The sequence below is a fragment of the Malaclemys terrapin genome, chromosome 6 (assembly GCF_027887155.1).
Source record: "Malaclemys terrapin pileata isolate rMalTer1 chromosome 6, rMalTer1.hap1, whole genome shotgun sequence".
In the NCBI taxonomy this organism is placed as follows: Eukaryota; Metazoa; Chordata; order Testudines; family Emydidae; genus Malaclemys; species Malaclemys terrapin.
In genome coordinates this window covers 10,808,199-10,824,731 of record NC_071510.1, presented here as the reverse complement: position 1 = coordinate 10,824,731, position 16,533 = coordinate 10,808,199, and the positions used below count along the sequence as shown (strand labels likewise).

Here is a 16,533-nt window from a genome sequence, read left to right as displayed (position 1 = left end):
CAGGCCTTGCTCCCGGGGAGGCCAAGGGCAGGCTCCGGAGCGAAGCGCTTGGCCCTGTTTATGTCTCTCCAGACCTCTCCCCTGGGCAGCGCGGGCCTGGGAAATGCTGCGCACTGGCGTCCAGCAGCCCCGTGTCGATGGAGGCGCAAACTCCCAGCTAAATCCCGCCCTGGCTCCGTGCTCCTGAGCGGCCGGGCACTGCCTGCAGCGGGGAAGGCTCGGCCCGGTGCCCAACAGCGGGGAGAGGTGTCCGGACCCCCGGGCTCAGCGTCCAGACAACAGAGAGCATCGTGCCTTGCAGCTGCCCGGCCAGAAACAGGCCCGAGGTTCCGCTGCAGGGCGAGGGAGGGAGGCCAAGGGCTTGGGCTGGGGGAGGCCGAATAGCGCTGAGGCCAGTAGCCCCTGGGCGTCGGTGGCCGCTCCGCAGAGTGAGCTGAGTCGTCGGCGCGCATCACTTCCCGCAGGGCTCTCAGATCAGCCACCCCCCTCCCAGCACAGCAGGGCGATTCCCCTCTGCCCCTAACACACAGCGCGGCCAGGGGCAGGCCAGGGCCTCTCCTCTGCCGGCCAGACCCCGGGACAGAGTCCCCCGGGAAATACCCAGGGGCGGGTTCCTGCCACAGCTACACGAGTCAGTGATCCCTTCTTTGGGCCTGGGCCACACTGGTTTAGACAACCTCCCTGCTTCAGTGACGCCCGGTTCCCTGTCAGCTTTAGATCCCCTATTATCAGTGTGGAAAGCAAGCGAACAAAACAGGCTAACCAATCGTCACACCCACAATACACAATTTAGCAGTGCTTTGCTTCAGCTAGTCACTTCAGACAGGGAAAGGATTCTTTCTGCTTCTCTCTCTCTCTGTGAGGTTATTATATGTATCTTCACACACAGAGTGATATATATTATATTATATTATATTAATTAGTATAGGAGCATGCATATATATATGTCATATACATGCATGTATATATGAGTCCTGTGTATAATTCTATATATATATGCATACTCCTATATAGAGTCATTATTTTATATATTTATAGATCATAGAATTACACACACACAATATATATATATATTCTCCTGAGTGTAATTATATGATACACAGTCATAATTTATAGTATGTTCGATATACAGGTTATACATAATATAAATTACATGTGCTATAAATATGAGTCTATGTGTATCATATAATTATACCCAGAACTATATATGTGTGTGACTGTGTAGATACAGTCCGTATAAATAGATTCACTCTCATATGCACAGCGATATAGGCGGGGTGTATATATGGACACCTATACAATATATTATTGATGATGCACTTGCTGCACAAAGTTATCATAGGAGGAAAGAAATATAACAAAGGGAGGGCACAGATACTTAATTCTGCCAAGCATATGCAACGAGATCCGGTAATAACTATAGATTTCATGAAGGCAGAATAATAACCAGGAGCAAACTAGACGGTATCGAATCTCTTTTGTGAGGTGTGTCATACGCCGCGCTCTGAAGCCGGGGAGAGGCGGCGAGCTCCTCAGTATATTTCATGATCATTATCGGGCCGCTCTCATTTCGCGGTTCCCTCTGTAAAAGGGAGCACCCTTCTGTGACTTTGTGAAAGTGCCTTTTTTTAAACAATTGCTATAGTGGGTTTTTTTTTTGCCGCCCTCTCATTAACTTGGGAGTGAAAATACCGGGGGGGGGGGGGAGGGGGGCGAGGGGAAAGAGTTTCACTTTTACTGGAGACGAAAAAGTTGGAGAGGGGGAAAAAAATCCGCCCCCGATCTCAGCTTGGCCTCGGGGCCTGTCCTTGGCGGGGCTGGGGAGCTCGCTAGGGGTCCGTTCGCCGGCAGCTCCTGGCGGGACCCGCTGGCCCGCGCTTTGCGGTGCTTTCCAAGCGGCACAGGGAGGAGCGGGAGTGGCCAGGACAGATCAGGGCGCCCGGCCTTTTGGGTGCAGCTGTGGCGCGGGTCGGGGGCCCGATCCTGAGCGGTGTGTCCCCTACTCCCCCTGCGGCCCCAGGCCGCCCCCCCGCGCCCCCATCCCCGGGGGTAACGCAGCCTCCCCCCTCCCCCAGCCGGGTGGGCCCCACGCTGCCCCAGCGCGGGGGAGGGGCGCCCCGGGAGAAGCAGCCCGAGGTGGTGGCTGGCCGGCTCCCCCCCCCCCTCTCATACTCCCCCCGGTTTGTCAATGAACCGGCCCCGCCCCCGCTCTCCGATTGGTCGGGAGCTGGCTAATCGCAGCCGGCCCCGCCCGGCAGCCAATGCGGGGCGGCCGGCAACTTTACTTTTCCGATTGGCCCGCGGGCGGGTGAGTGACGGCCCCCGCCCCCGCCCGCTCCCAGAGGCTGAGCCCCGCGCCGCTGTCCACATGCAGCGGGGTCCTGAAGGCGGCTCCGGCCAGGCGCCTCGCTCCGCCATGGGCGCGCAGTAGCCGCGGGGCAGCCGAGACGGGCAGCGGGATGGGAGCGCAGCGCCGGGCGCCGGAGCCCGCCGGGGCGGAGCGGCGGGCGTGAGGGAGCCGAGCAGCCCGCCCGGCATGGTCGGAGCCCCCGGCCCGGCTCGCCCAGCGCCCTCCAGCTTCCCCGGGGCGGGGAGCCCCCGACAGTCCGGCCCCGGCACCCAGCTCACCCCGCAGCCCGGTCCGGGATCGCGGGGTCCCGCTCCGCGCCTCTCCAGCCCCTGGATTGCTCCGGACCCGCCTGAGGAGCTGTGCCCGCCCGGGGCTCTGCTGACCTTCTCCATGGCGCCCTGACCCGCTCCGCCGCTGGGAACCCCCCGCCCGCCCCAGCGCCAGCCGGAGACCGGCAGGGACCGGGCGGGACTGGGAACCGGACCGTCCCGAACTCCTCCCCAGGTCCCGTCCCGCCGCCGGGCGGGAGTGACCGGACATTGCCGCGCCGGGAAGGATCTTTGTGTGGGGGTTTGTTGCCGGCGTGGAGCGAGAGGTCTGGGCAGTAAGTCCCCGCAGTTTGGGCTGACGGAGCGGGGCCGAGCGCCGGGGAGTTTATACCTGACCGGGAAGCTGCTGGGGACCGCTCCGATGGAAATACATTGTAAGCACGACCCGTTTGCAGCAATGCATAGTAAGTAGGCGGCTAGTTCCACTTCTCTGACATTTAGCACCGATCCAGCCACCCTGCCTTGTCCGATCACGCAGCGTCCCGAGCGGTTATTAAAGGGGGGTCGGTGTAGCTGCCTCTGGGCACCACTAGCGAGGACCAGCAGCACTTGACCTGCGCTTTGCAGGGAGGATGGAAAAGAAAACAACAGCCGCCGCTGGCTCGCTCGTTCCCCCTTGAATTCGCGAGATAAACTTCTGCGGTATTTCTAGAGAATATGTGTCACCTATATCCCTATATACATGCCACTCCGACCAGCCCTTGCTAATCATTGTATTATGAAAGCCAGAGACAGAGTGCACAGAGAGAACCAGAATGCAAATTTCAAACATTGATTTACCTAGATCAGGTACTAAAACCACCGGGTGAGAACGACAGAGAGGATTGCGCGTTTTATTTTGTTAGAACTTTGCCATCTCACAGTGAGATTCAAGTGCCAAAAGTAAGCAGTACAATCAAACCGCTTAAATAGTTCCACCAAACAGACCTGTCCTTTTTTGTAAGTCTCCCCCTCCCCTTTTTTTGGATGGCTTAAAAAGTTGAGGGTTTCCTTAGTCGACTTTTACTATTTCTCAATTATTTATGTACAGATAATTTTTAAAGACAAATCTTTACTAGAAAAATAGGGCTTGGAAATATTAGAAACAGCCTCTTTCAGTGTGTATCATTTACTCTCTAAAAGAATGAATTGATGTACAAATATTTCTAAATCAAATCTCTCTCTCTCGCTCTCGTTCTCTCAGAGAAAACATTGTGTTTGAAAGATACAGAAAAGTTTGGTCTGCAGCATTTTTTTCCAAATTTAAAATATCGATTTAGCCTAAAAACACCCAGCAGTTATCAATGATAAACTGAGTCTAAAATAATTTTCTTCTAAAAACATAGAATTAATTTTTGCAACATCAAAGTCTAAGTGAGGCAGAATGGACAACAGAGTCCAAATGTTAGAACTAGCTGTGTAAGTTAGCAGAATGTGTGTAATGTGTTTGCTTGAGGTTTGTTGTGCTTGAAAGGCTGGGAGAAGATTTATCCATTAACACAGTGTTATGTGAAATGACATCTTCTCTCATGGTGAGTTAAATGCTGGATTAGATCTTGAGATTTCAAGGAAATATAAAGTAGAACTAATCACATTTCCCTTATGCACTCCAGCCTTTTAGCCAAGACAGATTTGTTTTCAAAAGAAAAGAACGTGATATATAGATAGACATTATCTAACTATCTATCTATCTATCTATCTATCTATCTATCTATCTATCTATCTATCTATCTATCTATCTATCTATCTATCTAATAATAATATAAATTCAGAATAGGACACACAGTAGATGACTATAGAAGGGCAAACTGTGAACTTACCGGGAAGTGTATAAGATGAACTACAAAGAAAAATGCAACATTTTTTGATTAAAAGAACTAAGGTTATTTTTTAGCTAAATCGAATGAGACATTTAAAACATTTTCAAAATAACCCGCCTTTAAAAAAAGGCAAACTGTAAATGGAAAAATTGATTTTGATTTTTTTTTTAAATTTACAAATCAAAATATTGTAACTGATGTGCAAATCGAGCTTTTCATTTAGGAGAACGACAGTTTGCAATATGATTAACAGTGAAAAACAAGATTTCTCGTGGAGTTGTCTTGCTGCTAATTTGACGGGCAACCATATGTGGAAAAGCCACTAAGGGACTTAGCTGCTTCCTCCATTAACCTAAATAATGATAAATCAATATATTCTGCAGGAATGTAAGGGGAGAAAAAGAAACGGAGGGGCAAACCCCCAGTTTGATTATGATGCCTTTTGCTATTGTAGTCAATCTGTTTCTGGAGAGATTTAGTGCGACTGACTCCGAAAGAAAGGATTTCTGGCTGAATTTTCAGCTGTTCTGTTGTCACAAATGGTGGTTCAGTGGGCGAAGCCAGCTAACGCCAGCCCCATCAGAAATACCCCCAACCTAAAACCGCATTTGGAGCCGAGAGCAGAGAGCGGAATGCCCTAACCAGAGGCATCATTTCCTAAGGAAGTCTAGCAAAGCCGTCACACAGCGGGAGAACAAATGCTGAGCCGAGAGCGGAGTGCTTACGATGCCTGCGGGTTTTTCTGGCCCAGGAATAACAATCCCACATCGTTTCTTCTTTCTCGTTGGAGGGGAAAGCTTGAAACCTACAAGCACCGAGCCCCCGAATCCAGCCTGGATGCAGTGTGTAGTAAGGAAGGACTAAGTGTAGTTGCATTGTGCTATGCTTTTACTACCAGGAAAGTCAGATTTTTACAGGTGGGGACAAACCCAATCGGTGTGGTAGCACGCCCCAGTATTTCTACTTGTTTGAGACATGGGAGCATAGGTAAAGCTGTTAATAGGTGGGATCTTAATGGCGTGTTTCTTAGTTTCAATACCTCCCCAAGCAATAGGTTGGCTGGAGCGGGGACTCACCCCGAAAGTCTAGTCAGTGGTCTGGCTGTTCGAGCTGGGGGTGATTCTTCTGCTACTTAACAACAACAATAACCAGCACGCGGTTAAGACCAAGTCCCCCACCTCCATCGCTTTCCATAGCTTGTGAACGACCCCGCCCCTAGCCCCTGGGCATTTCCTCTTTCTAAAAGTTTTGGTCGTTCAACTTTTCCTGCTTTTTGCTCCCCACGGGGGCGAGGGGAAAGGCTGAGATGTGACGCGCTAAGGCGCAGGGCATTTTGGCTACTAACGTTCCCAGTTTGCACGTGGGTTGATGTACCGACTATAAAGATCTTGGCCAGATCACACCTGCGCTAAAATGAGCCCCAAACCAAATCCTAATAATCCGACAGCTCCTTCCTTTCCTATTGGACGTTTGTCTTTGAGGGGCAATCTGATCGCTGGGCGAGGAGAGGGAGTCTAGCGCGCACCTTTCAACTGGGGGAGGAAATAGACCAAATGAGAATGCGCTGAGTCAGCCGCTTCCCCTAGCACTGGGGCAGCCTTTGCAGCTGAAATCCACCCAAGCAGCAATCCGTGCGAATGAGCCAGCCAGGATCCCCTTGCAACGGGACTAGGCTGGAAAAGAAGGGCCCGCCAACTGGACAGTTACGGGATGGACTTTCCAAATAAACGCCGGACACATTGAGAAAGTCAATGAGAATTCCCTTAGAAGGGCGCCTCTCTGTCTGTTCGTCTGCCCGGCTCGCCCATCGTTTTCTAATCGTGAGAACCGAGTGGGAAAAGACTTGTAAAGGTGTTTTGTTCCCTGAGGTGGTGGCACTTAGTTTTACCTTCTGCAAAAGAGTTCCCACCCGTTTCTAGGGGCGAGGTAATATTTGCAAAGAACACCCCGGGGGTTATTTTTCGCAATGACACTTATAGTAATTTTTTTTTTTAAACTTTCTTTAATACCCCTGTTAACAAATGGGTTGGCTCTGCTGTGAATCAGCAACCCTTTCACTTACAGCCAATCGATGGAGCAATGCTGGATTTAATGCTTAAACAGCTGCTATAATGTGTGTGTATTCATAGAGGCATATCTCTATACTTCTTTCCCTCACAGATATGCATATATACGCACATTACACACATATATATGAATATATTCTATACATGTATGTATTGTGTGTGTACTGTTGTGTGTATATGTAATATACATATATATTATAACATAGAGACACAACAATACACACACAATCCATCCAGCCATGTATATAGACATATATATGTCTATATGTATTATATACTTGAATATTTCTCAATGAAGACTATACAATACATATGTACAGACATATGTATATATGCATACATGTATGAATTATATTATATTATATTATATTATAGTCACCTAACCATACACACAATACATAAATATATAGTATATATATTCTCCATAGTTCAAATTGCTTTAAAATTTCTCAGTAAAAGGCACAGTAGTATAGAGTGCTACAAACTTGCCCCAGACTTAGATGTTTTGTACTTTTATAATGCGTGGCACAGTGCAGTTCTCTTGTGTAACCCCCCGGAAAACACAGACGACCTAGTTATTTAATAACGTGTATTTTTCACAGGGAGAGACTAGTTACTGTTGCCCTGCCAAACTCCCAGAGTTGGCCCTGCTAGACTCGCCGTGGCCTGTACCCTGTACTCTGCAGGTTGATTGGCGGCAGTAAAGAAGATCTGATTTTTTGAAAGCATTTTTCTTTGCCTTCCTTCAGTGAGAACTTCCCTCTGCTAGCCACAGAAGTGGGTGATAATGGGGACAAATACAGCGGAAGAGGAGAAGGCATCCCCACGGATGGATCGTTTTCCTTTCATTTGAACTAGCTATTCCTTTCCCATCCCATACATTTCTCCGGCCCGAAGATGAAGGGTACAAATCCGAAGGCCCGTTAACTGCCCGTAAAAGGCTCTTTTACCCCTGCTGCAGATTATTTTAACCTAATTTAACCTCTCCTGCTCCAGCTCACGAAGGCAGGGAGCACAATTCACACTGGCTGAGCAATTTGCTCTGCAGAGTGACCCTAGCTGAACAGGCAGGGTAATCTCAGAGCCTGGGCTGGTTAATATCACGGGTCTCCATCGCCTGGAAAGCCAAGTGGGGATGGCGCCTTCAAGACTTCGCATCAGAGCTAGAGTGGTTGTATTTCTTGAGGAGAGGAGAGCAAGCAGTGAGTGAGCTGGTGGGGTCGGGGTGTTCATTTGCCTCCAGGAGACCAGCAGTATTTGAGAGCTGTGCGGAGAAGACAGAGATTTTCAAACTGGTGGCTAATTTGCCGGATCATTAGCATAGCGCAGCTTCCCTTTGTTAGAAATCCAGCAGATTCCAACCCTGCCCAGGTTCAGAAATCTCTCCCTCAGCACAAAGCTATTGCACGTAGAGACGATCTCCCCGTGGGTTGCCAGCGTTATATATGTTTTAATAAACCCACCGACTATTACTTGATGATTTATCGCTCCAACTTTATTATTTAGCAGCTATTCTCTTGGAGGGAAAGTCCGGCTTGCTGGGGAGTGCCTCCCGGTGCAGTGCATTTTTGTTGTGACTCGAAAGCATTTGAATTCCCCCATAGCCAAACTGGGGGCTGGCTGATCCCAGCAACAATTTGGGGCTATTCACCCGCAGAGAGAGCTTTGTTATGCACGGGGTTGTTGTTTTTTTCCCCAGGAATATAACTCCCTTTAGAGAATGACCTATTTGAAGTCACAGAATGGTTTCATCCAATATTTATTGACAACAAATATCAGGGCATTACGTTTCCCCGCCTGTATTTTACTAATCACGTTTACGCTTGAAACTCACCCCGGGAAACTCATGCAGGTGCTGATTTTGGGGGACATGCGGACGGTTTCCCGTTTGGCCTCACTACACGGCACCGAAGTTGGGAGGGAAGTTCAAGTCGATCGGGGTTTCGCTTTCGCCGAAGAGAGCTGTCAGAACACGTAGGGAGTTGAACCCCTGGCCCTGCTGAAGTGGGGGGGGGGAGAGCTGGTGAACCACAGCTTCTGCGGCTGCTGCTGGGCGAGCCGGCGAGCCTGGCTGGCCGCGAAGAGTGAGTGCGTTCGAACTTCGAGCAGAAAGCAGAGGGGTCCTTTGTTTAATTTGCCATCTAGAGGGTAAATTGTTCTAGGGCATTAAGGAACCTTTGACGCCTGGAGAGCTCGCTGCCTACCAAACACCGAACTTGTAATATTTGGAGGGAATAATTACAAAATTAAAACGCTTCCCAAAACAAAGTCTTAGCTTTCAATATCAAGATTTTCTTTCTTTCTTTTCTTCTACTTTGAATTGCTTTTCTAGATGGAAAGCTATAGAGCTTTGCCTTTTTTTTTATTAAATACGATGTTAATAATTGAATATCATTGAAATTGCTAAGGAACCCGAGGCTAATTTGTTTCAGTTAAGTGGCGTTGTACCGCTATTTTTTGGTATTAAAAGCAATAAGGACATTATTTTTCTGGCCTTAAAAGAATTTCAGAATCAAAACGGATAGGCTCTGTAAACCTAAAACGATGGGATGGTTCACTCTGGAAAATGCAGCACAAGGTTATCCTCAGACTTCTCTTGATGTGCTCCGAATAAAGTTATTTTTGGAGCAGAAACACTTTGAACCTGAAGCTTCCACTAAGATCTGGTGTGCTGAAAAAAAGATTCACTTCTGAAATTGACAAGGAACTTCAGTGACTGGCTTTAGTAATCAAATATTTTATGTGGATTCATTATGTGTTCTGACAGTTGTAGAAGGTGTTTATAAAGTTTGATAGTAGTTTATCAAGGGAGAAATAACAGGACTTAAATAAAAATAGTTTACACAATTGTTTTTTTTAAGCATTGAGGCATTTGACCTGTCAGCTTATTCTGTATAGTCCAAGTTTCCTGTAACTAGAGATTTTTCTTATTACTTTTTTGTTCCAGTTTTGGCAACAGGGATGTCCATGCTATTATTTGTTTTCAGTTTTGCCAGCCCTCTGTGATATAAGTAATTTGAATGATTAACACCTTGAGGATTAATTATATTTAGTCACTTGCTACATGGGATTATTACATGTTCATTGGTTTTACACAGGTTAGCTGCTACTCATCTAGCTGGGTCCCATTTCACATCAGATATATGATTCACCTTGCTAAAGGTGAACAGTGCAAATCTGCTAGAAAAAGACTAATATAGAGGTGTGGGCTAAGCATTCACATTTCATTTGGGGACCATAATGTCTGCAGAGGCCGCTGTAAACGAGAACAGCACAAGCCATTCCATATCCCCCCCCCCTTTTGATTAAATTAAGCATTAAGCAGTCATTTGGTGGTGGGGGGGAAGTAAACGATCATTACATTCAGTGCAACCCTTTTCTGACTGACTGAAACTAAATTTATAAGGAAAATGGTCCAAGTCTTATTTGAACACAGCCTCATATTTGCAGGGAGACTAAAAGTCACCTTTTTACCATGCAGCTACAGGGCTTACCCAGGCAGTTCTTACTCAGGCAACATCTCCCATTAGTTTCAAGGGGAGATATTGCCTGAGTACTGTTGGTCTGGGCCTAAAAATGTAGTTTGAAACGCTGTTTTACGAACCAGGGGCCTGATTTTGATGTCACTTAAATCAGGAGGAACTCCATTGAAGCCAGTGGGGTTACATTGGTGTGAAATTGCTATGAGAACAGAATTAGGTTTCAACTTTTAAAATTCTTCCTGCCTTGGCAGTAAGTGATGATCAGTAATTTGAAAATGTTTGAACTCTTCTTGAGGAGTGAGGTTGATCATTGTGAAGGAGGAATCTCTGGCTAAGCAAGAATGCAGTAGAGAAGTGTCTTCCAACTATCACAAAGATGTTTTTTTTCTGCTTGTTTTTTTTCCCATGTGTTTCAGGACATGGAGGAGTGAATCAGTTAGGGGGTGTTTTTGTGAATGGTCGTCCACTCCCTGATGTTGTCCGGCAAAGGATTGTGGAACTTGCCCACCAAGGGGTCAGGCCGTGTGACATCTCCAGGCAGCTACGGGTCAGCCATGGTTGTGTCAGCAAAATTCTTGGCAGGTAACTTTGTTTCTGTAAAGGAAAATATCAAACACTGGATCAAAGATGATGAAACAAGAAACAAGTCAAACAGAGACAGATAGAAATGACCTAGGAATGGCAGGAAATGGTATAGGATCACAATTTAAGATGTCTGACCTGGGAAGTGAAAGCGATTTATTTATTTGTTTGTTTATTTACTTCACCAAAAAATTCTTGCAAATAACTAAAGAAATGAAGGGGAGAGATGGCACATGTGGTCGCCATTTCCTGCACCTGTGTGCACTGAACAAATTGACAAATCTGTGCATCATCTGCAGTAAAATGGAAAAACCAGAAGTTATGACTCTGGCAGTGAAAGCTACCCCTTTTGTTTTCTAAAGAACACTCTATTTTTAGCACATAATTTCACTACCTAAAGCCACCAAGAGCAGTTGTCAGTCAGCACACTCATTTACATGGCCTCTTTTGAAATTTGTCACAATAATTTCATTTTAAGGCTTGTTTTATTCGTGTGATAAGATATATTCCTAATTAGAACACAAAGTACCATAAGTAATCATGAACTCTCTTAATTTTGCTACTTGGAGAGTAGCCATCTGTTCTGATTGGAGATGCTCAAAGTAGTATAGCAATAGTAAATTCAAAAAATTCGATCATGTCAGAATTTGGTTTTGAACTTGATTTAGATTCAGGAAAGTCACCACTGCATTTTAACTCCTTGTGCACAAATCTGAATATCACATATCACTGGTTTTAAATGAACTGGAACGCATGTATCTTGGGACCTTTTAGCGGCCATACTTTTCTATTACCTTCTATTTTCTCTCTATAACTCAGAGAAGTTTTTAAAATGTTTATTGAGCATTAACAATTGAATTAACTTCATTGTTTGCATTCCACTGGCATTAGTCATATTCTGATCTTCACTTTCCCCCCTCCGTTTTAATTGATCTGTTTTATTGGCCGGACTGTAGTTATAAAGATTGTTAGAGCAAACATTTGTCTAGCAGTGTACATAGACTCTTCCCCCTGAAATAACTGCAGCAGCAGTCCCACGTGGACAAATGCAGTACTCAAAATGAAATGAATTTGGCAAAGCTAAGGATTCTTTCACCCTTATTCCATGAGACCCATTGTCTCTCCTGGAGAATCTTCTCTGCAGTCCTATTCAGATTGCTGCGCTAATGTCATAGGAACCAGTCATATGCACAGAAGGTCCCAGAAATCCAGTGGACCTGGTTCTTCTCTCACATGCCACGTTTTATTCCAGTGTAATTCCATTGGAAATCAACAAAGTTACCCCTGATTTTACACTGGTGTAAGTGAAAGGACATATAAGCTCTGATATCTTTACTCTTTCTGAGCGAGAGACTTTTCTTGTGTGGGACTTTCCTGCCTACCACAAGCTGCTCCATTCTGTTTGATCTTTGAATCTGTTCTGAGTGCTGGTCCTATTTGTGACACCCTACCACTCTAGCAGATTTACAAACCATTTCTATTAGTATCAGTGCAGAGCTAATAAATAGGCAACTCATTTGCCTACCGAGGAAAAGTCCAACCACTTTACTGTTTCAGATTTGAATAGATTTGTCATTAGATATATTTGCATTATGGAGCTCCGAGAGCAGCTCTGGAGTTTTGTCATTTAAGTTGTCAACAATAAATTGGAATTTCATAGCTCATTATTTTCATAACTAATAATTACGGTGGGTAAAATGTCACTGTAATTGGAGCTGCCGTCTGTGGGGAAAAAATACGAATGCTCCACACAAAAACCTTTGATCCCAGATTCTGGAACGGAAAGTTTTTGAATCCGCTTGTTTTTAGTCAAACGTTGGAAAAAACATGAAACGGTCAAGGAAATAAATGTGAGCCTTTGGGGCTAGGATCTGGATGGCGGCAGAAGGAGGCCGACTAGCTGATCGCTCACGGAGCATTACAACGGGGGCGTCTGCCCTGAGCCCATTTGAGGGGAGAATTGGCAACCTGCCTGGAGCTCAAGGGCAGGATCTAATTTGCATAAAATCAAGCAGATTGCAGCTGCCCTGTCTTCAGTGTGGGGTGGTGGCCAGATTGAGAGGGAGAATTGCACTGTGGGAGCTGTAGTCTCTGTGGGCCACGCCCCAGGTTAAAGATGAGACTAACCAGGCGGGAAGAGTGGGGAATTCTATAGGGTTAGTTGGCCTGCAGGTTGCCCTTTGGTTATCCCAGCTTTACAGGGAAATTGGGATTAAGTTATTCTGGGGCTGACTCTATGAGGGCCTGATTTTATGCCCTTTAAAGTCATTGGAATCTTTCCATTGATTTTAATGGGGTTCAGATCAGGCCCTTACCTTCTATGCCAACGTCCTTCAATGAGGCAAAACTGTTACCCAGCAACAGAGGGGCCTGTCTGTCTGCAGAGTCCAAAATGCATCACCAAACTGCTTGTCAGTTGGCTATTTTCCTGTTGGCTAGATTGTCCAGAGCTGGAGGCAACAGTAAGCAAGGGGCAACAACCAGTGATCCTTCACACACGCTGGCCCGAGAGAGAGAGACTGGTTACACAGAGGAATTTTTATAAATGCTGCCATTTTTTATTTGCCCCATGAAAATTGTGAGTGGTTGGTAATGTAGCACTAAGCTTACCAGAGCCCCGTTCTGGAGCTTTCACTCAGCGGAGGGATGCCATAAGTGAAGATTACAAGGTCTGGTTTGAATGGTCATTTTTCATAGGCATGATTTTTTTAGGTGTATCATGCAAACATGTTCTTGACATTATTTCATCATTCACCTGAGGAAAGGGTAGGGGGTGGGAGCAAGTGTTTCCTTCCTGCCCCAAGTTCATTGTTAGGCTCAACTCAGGGCAGCCCAAAGATTTAATCCATCCCAGATGCTTGTCACCTTCCATTACTAGTACTCAAATGAGGGCATGGAGACAGAAGTGGAACAGACCATTTGTTCCAAACTCACGTGAAAACAAGTGCAAACATCATCTTGTCACTCCCATTAAAGGGATTTTTTTAGGCTCTGAAAAAAGCGTGCCCGCAGGACGATTAAACCTGTAATGCAGAAGAAATTTGATGAATGCAACTGTCCTTGAGACACAGACTTCGGTCCCATAACATGTTCATGCTCTTTTGCATCGGAGAGATTTTAGGAGATTCGTTTTTCCGCAGACAACACAGATGTCAAGTAGCTGCAGAGAGAATATATCACGTGAACGTATGTTTTTATTGGGTGGGTTCTAATAAAGATCCTGCTAAAAATATGGGATGTGCCAAGGTCAATGAACAAGTTTAGGCTGATAAAGATGATACAGCCAGGCAAGGTCTCCCTGTATGGAGAACCCATAAAGAAATGGGAGCTATAAGCACCCAGGGCTTTTAGAATCAGGTCTGATAGGAAAGAAACTATCGGTCTCTCTGCTGTTAGTTCTGGGCTTATTTTTATCTGTTCTTAGAAAATTACAAACTATAAAAAAGTGTACGGCATCATTGACTTACACAGCCAGAACAATGTCATCACTTACAGCACAACTTTTAGGCTTAGCATTTAGGGAGATTGTTTTCTTCCTTAGATTTCCTCTTGGTGCTCAGTGGACAGAACCAGACACCCACTTTGAGCAAGACAGTAACAGCAGTTCTCAAACTGTGGGTCGGGACCCCAAAGTGGGTTGCGACCCTGTTTTAATGGGGTCGCCAGGGCTGTTAGACTTGCTGGGGCCCGGGGCTGAAGCTGAAGCCCAAGGGCTTCAAGCCTGGGTGGCAAGGCTCAGGTTACAGACTCCCTGCCTGGGGCTGCAGCCCTAGAGCTTCGGCTTTGACCCCGCCCGCAGCAGTGGGGCTTGGGCTTTGGCCCCCACTCCCACCCAGGGCGGCAGGGCTCATGCGGGCTCAGGCTTCGGTCCCCCCTCCTGGCGTCGTATGGTAATTTTTGTTGTCCGAAGGAGGTCGCAGTGCAATGGAGTTTGAGGACCGCCGCAGTAGAACCTCAGAGTTATGAACACGTCGGGAACGGAGGTTGTTCGTAACTCTGAAATGTTCATAACGGCGAACACAACATTATGGTTCTTTCAAACGTTTACAACTGAACATTGCCTTAATGCAGCTTTGACATTTATTATGCAGAAGAAAAATGCTGATTTCCCTCTATTTTGTAGTAGTTTACGTTTAACACAGTACAATATTGGATTTGCTTTCTTTGTCTCTGCTTTTGCCTGACTGCGCCCTTCTGGTTCCAAACGAGGCGTGTGGTTGACTGCTCAGTTTGTAACTCTGGTGTTCGTAACTCTGAGGTTCTACTGTATTTTCCAACCTTTTGTTTCAAGAAAAAAGAAAAAAAGAGTCAGGTTCTCAGCTGGAATAAATTGTTGCAGCTCCACTGAAGGAAGTGGAGTCGGGACCGTTTACACCAGCTGAGCAGCTGTCACAGTGTCTTTAATACAATTCTGTTCAAGGGCCTGATCCTACCACTCTGTCTAATTGGAATAATTTTTAATCACAGGAGTAATCTCACAGATGTCCATAGAGCAATTTGTGGGCAAGGGTTATGGTATCAGGCCCTACGAATTTAAAGAAACCAACCACTCTACTTTCTTCTGAGAATAGTGATGAGAAAATATTAGTTTCCTCCTTAAGAACCATAGCTCCCAGGAAAAGAGATCACAACAAAATGTTACACTGGCATACTTACTTCCAGTGTACTCTGCAAATCTTTGTCCTGATACTACTTTACCTGGCCTTCATGTGGGAGTGAAGTGATGACAAGGCATTTACAGTAATGAAGGCGAATTTCCCTCTAAACAGTAATTTATTACAAAAGAGTTCAGTACAAAAATAATGGTGCTGAATGTGATTTGTTTCTATTATTGCCCCTATCTCTGATTAATAACACACATTTCCAGTTAATTTAGGAACTCAGCATGTCCTTTAATCTTGCATTGTTTCTATTGTCTTGCTGTTATGGAAAAATATATGTTTTATACTGGGGCCCGTTTTCAATTACTATAAATTAATTCATTGGGGAGATAATGTACTACGTAGCCAGGAAGTGTGAGCGAAAGGGCAGATGTATCATAGAAGAGACTGGAGATGCATTGGGCAGAGTGCGCACTGTAAAACTCCAACCTTCCTGTCTGTCAACTCTTGGTAACTAAAGCTTTGTCTTGGATTCTCTCCCAGGTACTATGAGACTGGAAGCATTAAGCCTGGAGTGATTGGAGGATCCAAACCAAAGGTCGCCACACCCAAAGTCGTCGAAAAAATTGCAGAGTATAAACGCCAAAATCCCACCATGTTTGCCTGGGAGATCAGGGACAGGCTTCTAGCCGAGCGAGTGTGTGACAATGACACCGTACCCAGCGTCAGCTCGATTAACAGGTACAGATTTGGATAGCACTGGTCAGTGGCTGTCGCCGCTAGAATTTGCAGCATCTCCTCATTTGGGTCATTTGCAAGTAATCTGGTTTGTGTTTGTTTCCTGGATGACTTGGACAGCCATGAACGCCAGTGGTTGAGCACCGAGGCGAGTGTGTGGCATATTATGAACAATTGCTATCCCCACGCAGCCTCACTGCCGCATCTCGATCCCGACCTGCAGTTCCTTTGCTGGGAAAGTCCCACGCTTATTCGAATCAAGAGTGCTTGCAGGGTTGGATTCGGTAGCATATAAACATTCCCTAGGGATAAGGTCGAGACCACCAGTGACCTGGACGACTGGTGATCTAAAAAAGGTTTGAATTCAGATTCAGCTGAGGGTGGGAAGAGTGAGGTCTAGTGGTTAGAGCATGTCAGCATTTCTGGATTCCCTTAGGCCAGATTCATGTTCGGTGGGGTAAGGTACTACTCACCGTGAGTAAGGCTGATGGAATCTGGTCTGTAACCTTTATATGACTCAATTATCCACCTGTAAAATGAGTGGTAAATTTACCCACCCAGAGGGGTGTTTTGTGAGTTAATTAAA

The 16,533-nt window shown here is 46.1% G+C and overlaps 1 protein-coding gene across 2 annotated transcripts in view; it reads left to right on the top strand.

Moving 5' to 3' along the window:
* The first annotated feature begins 3,028 nt into the window (after positions 1-3,028).
* Positions 3,029-16,533, top strand: part of PAX5 (paired box 5) — a 219,349-nt gene continuing 205,844 nt past the window's right edge. For both annotated transcript variants that reach the window (XM_054032408.1, XM_054032406.1), the window contains exons 1-3: positions 3,029-3,083; positions 10,443-10,608; positions 15,753-15,950. In XM_054032408.1, coding sequence (XP_053888383.1) covers positions 3,041-3,083; positions 10,443-10,608; positions 15,753-15,950 — 407 coding nt within the window. In that variant the 5' untranslated portion in view covers positions 3,029-3,040. The remainder of the gene's footprint in view (positions 3,084-10,442; positions 10,609-15,752; positions 15,951-16,533) is intronic.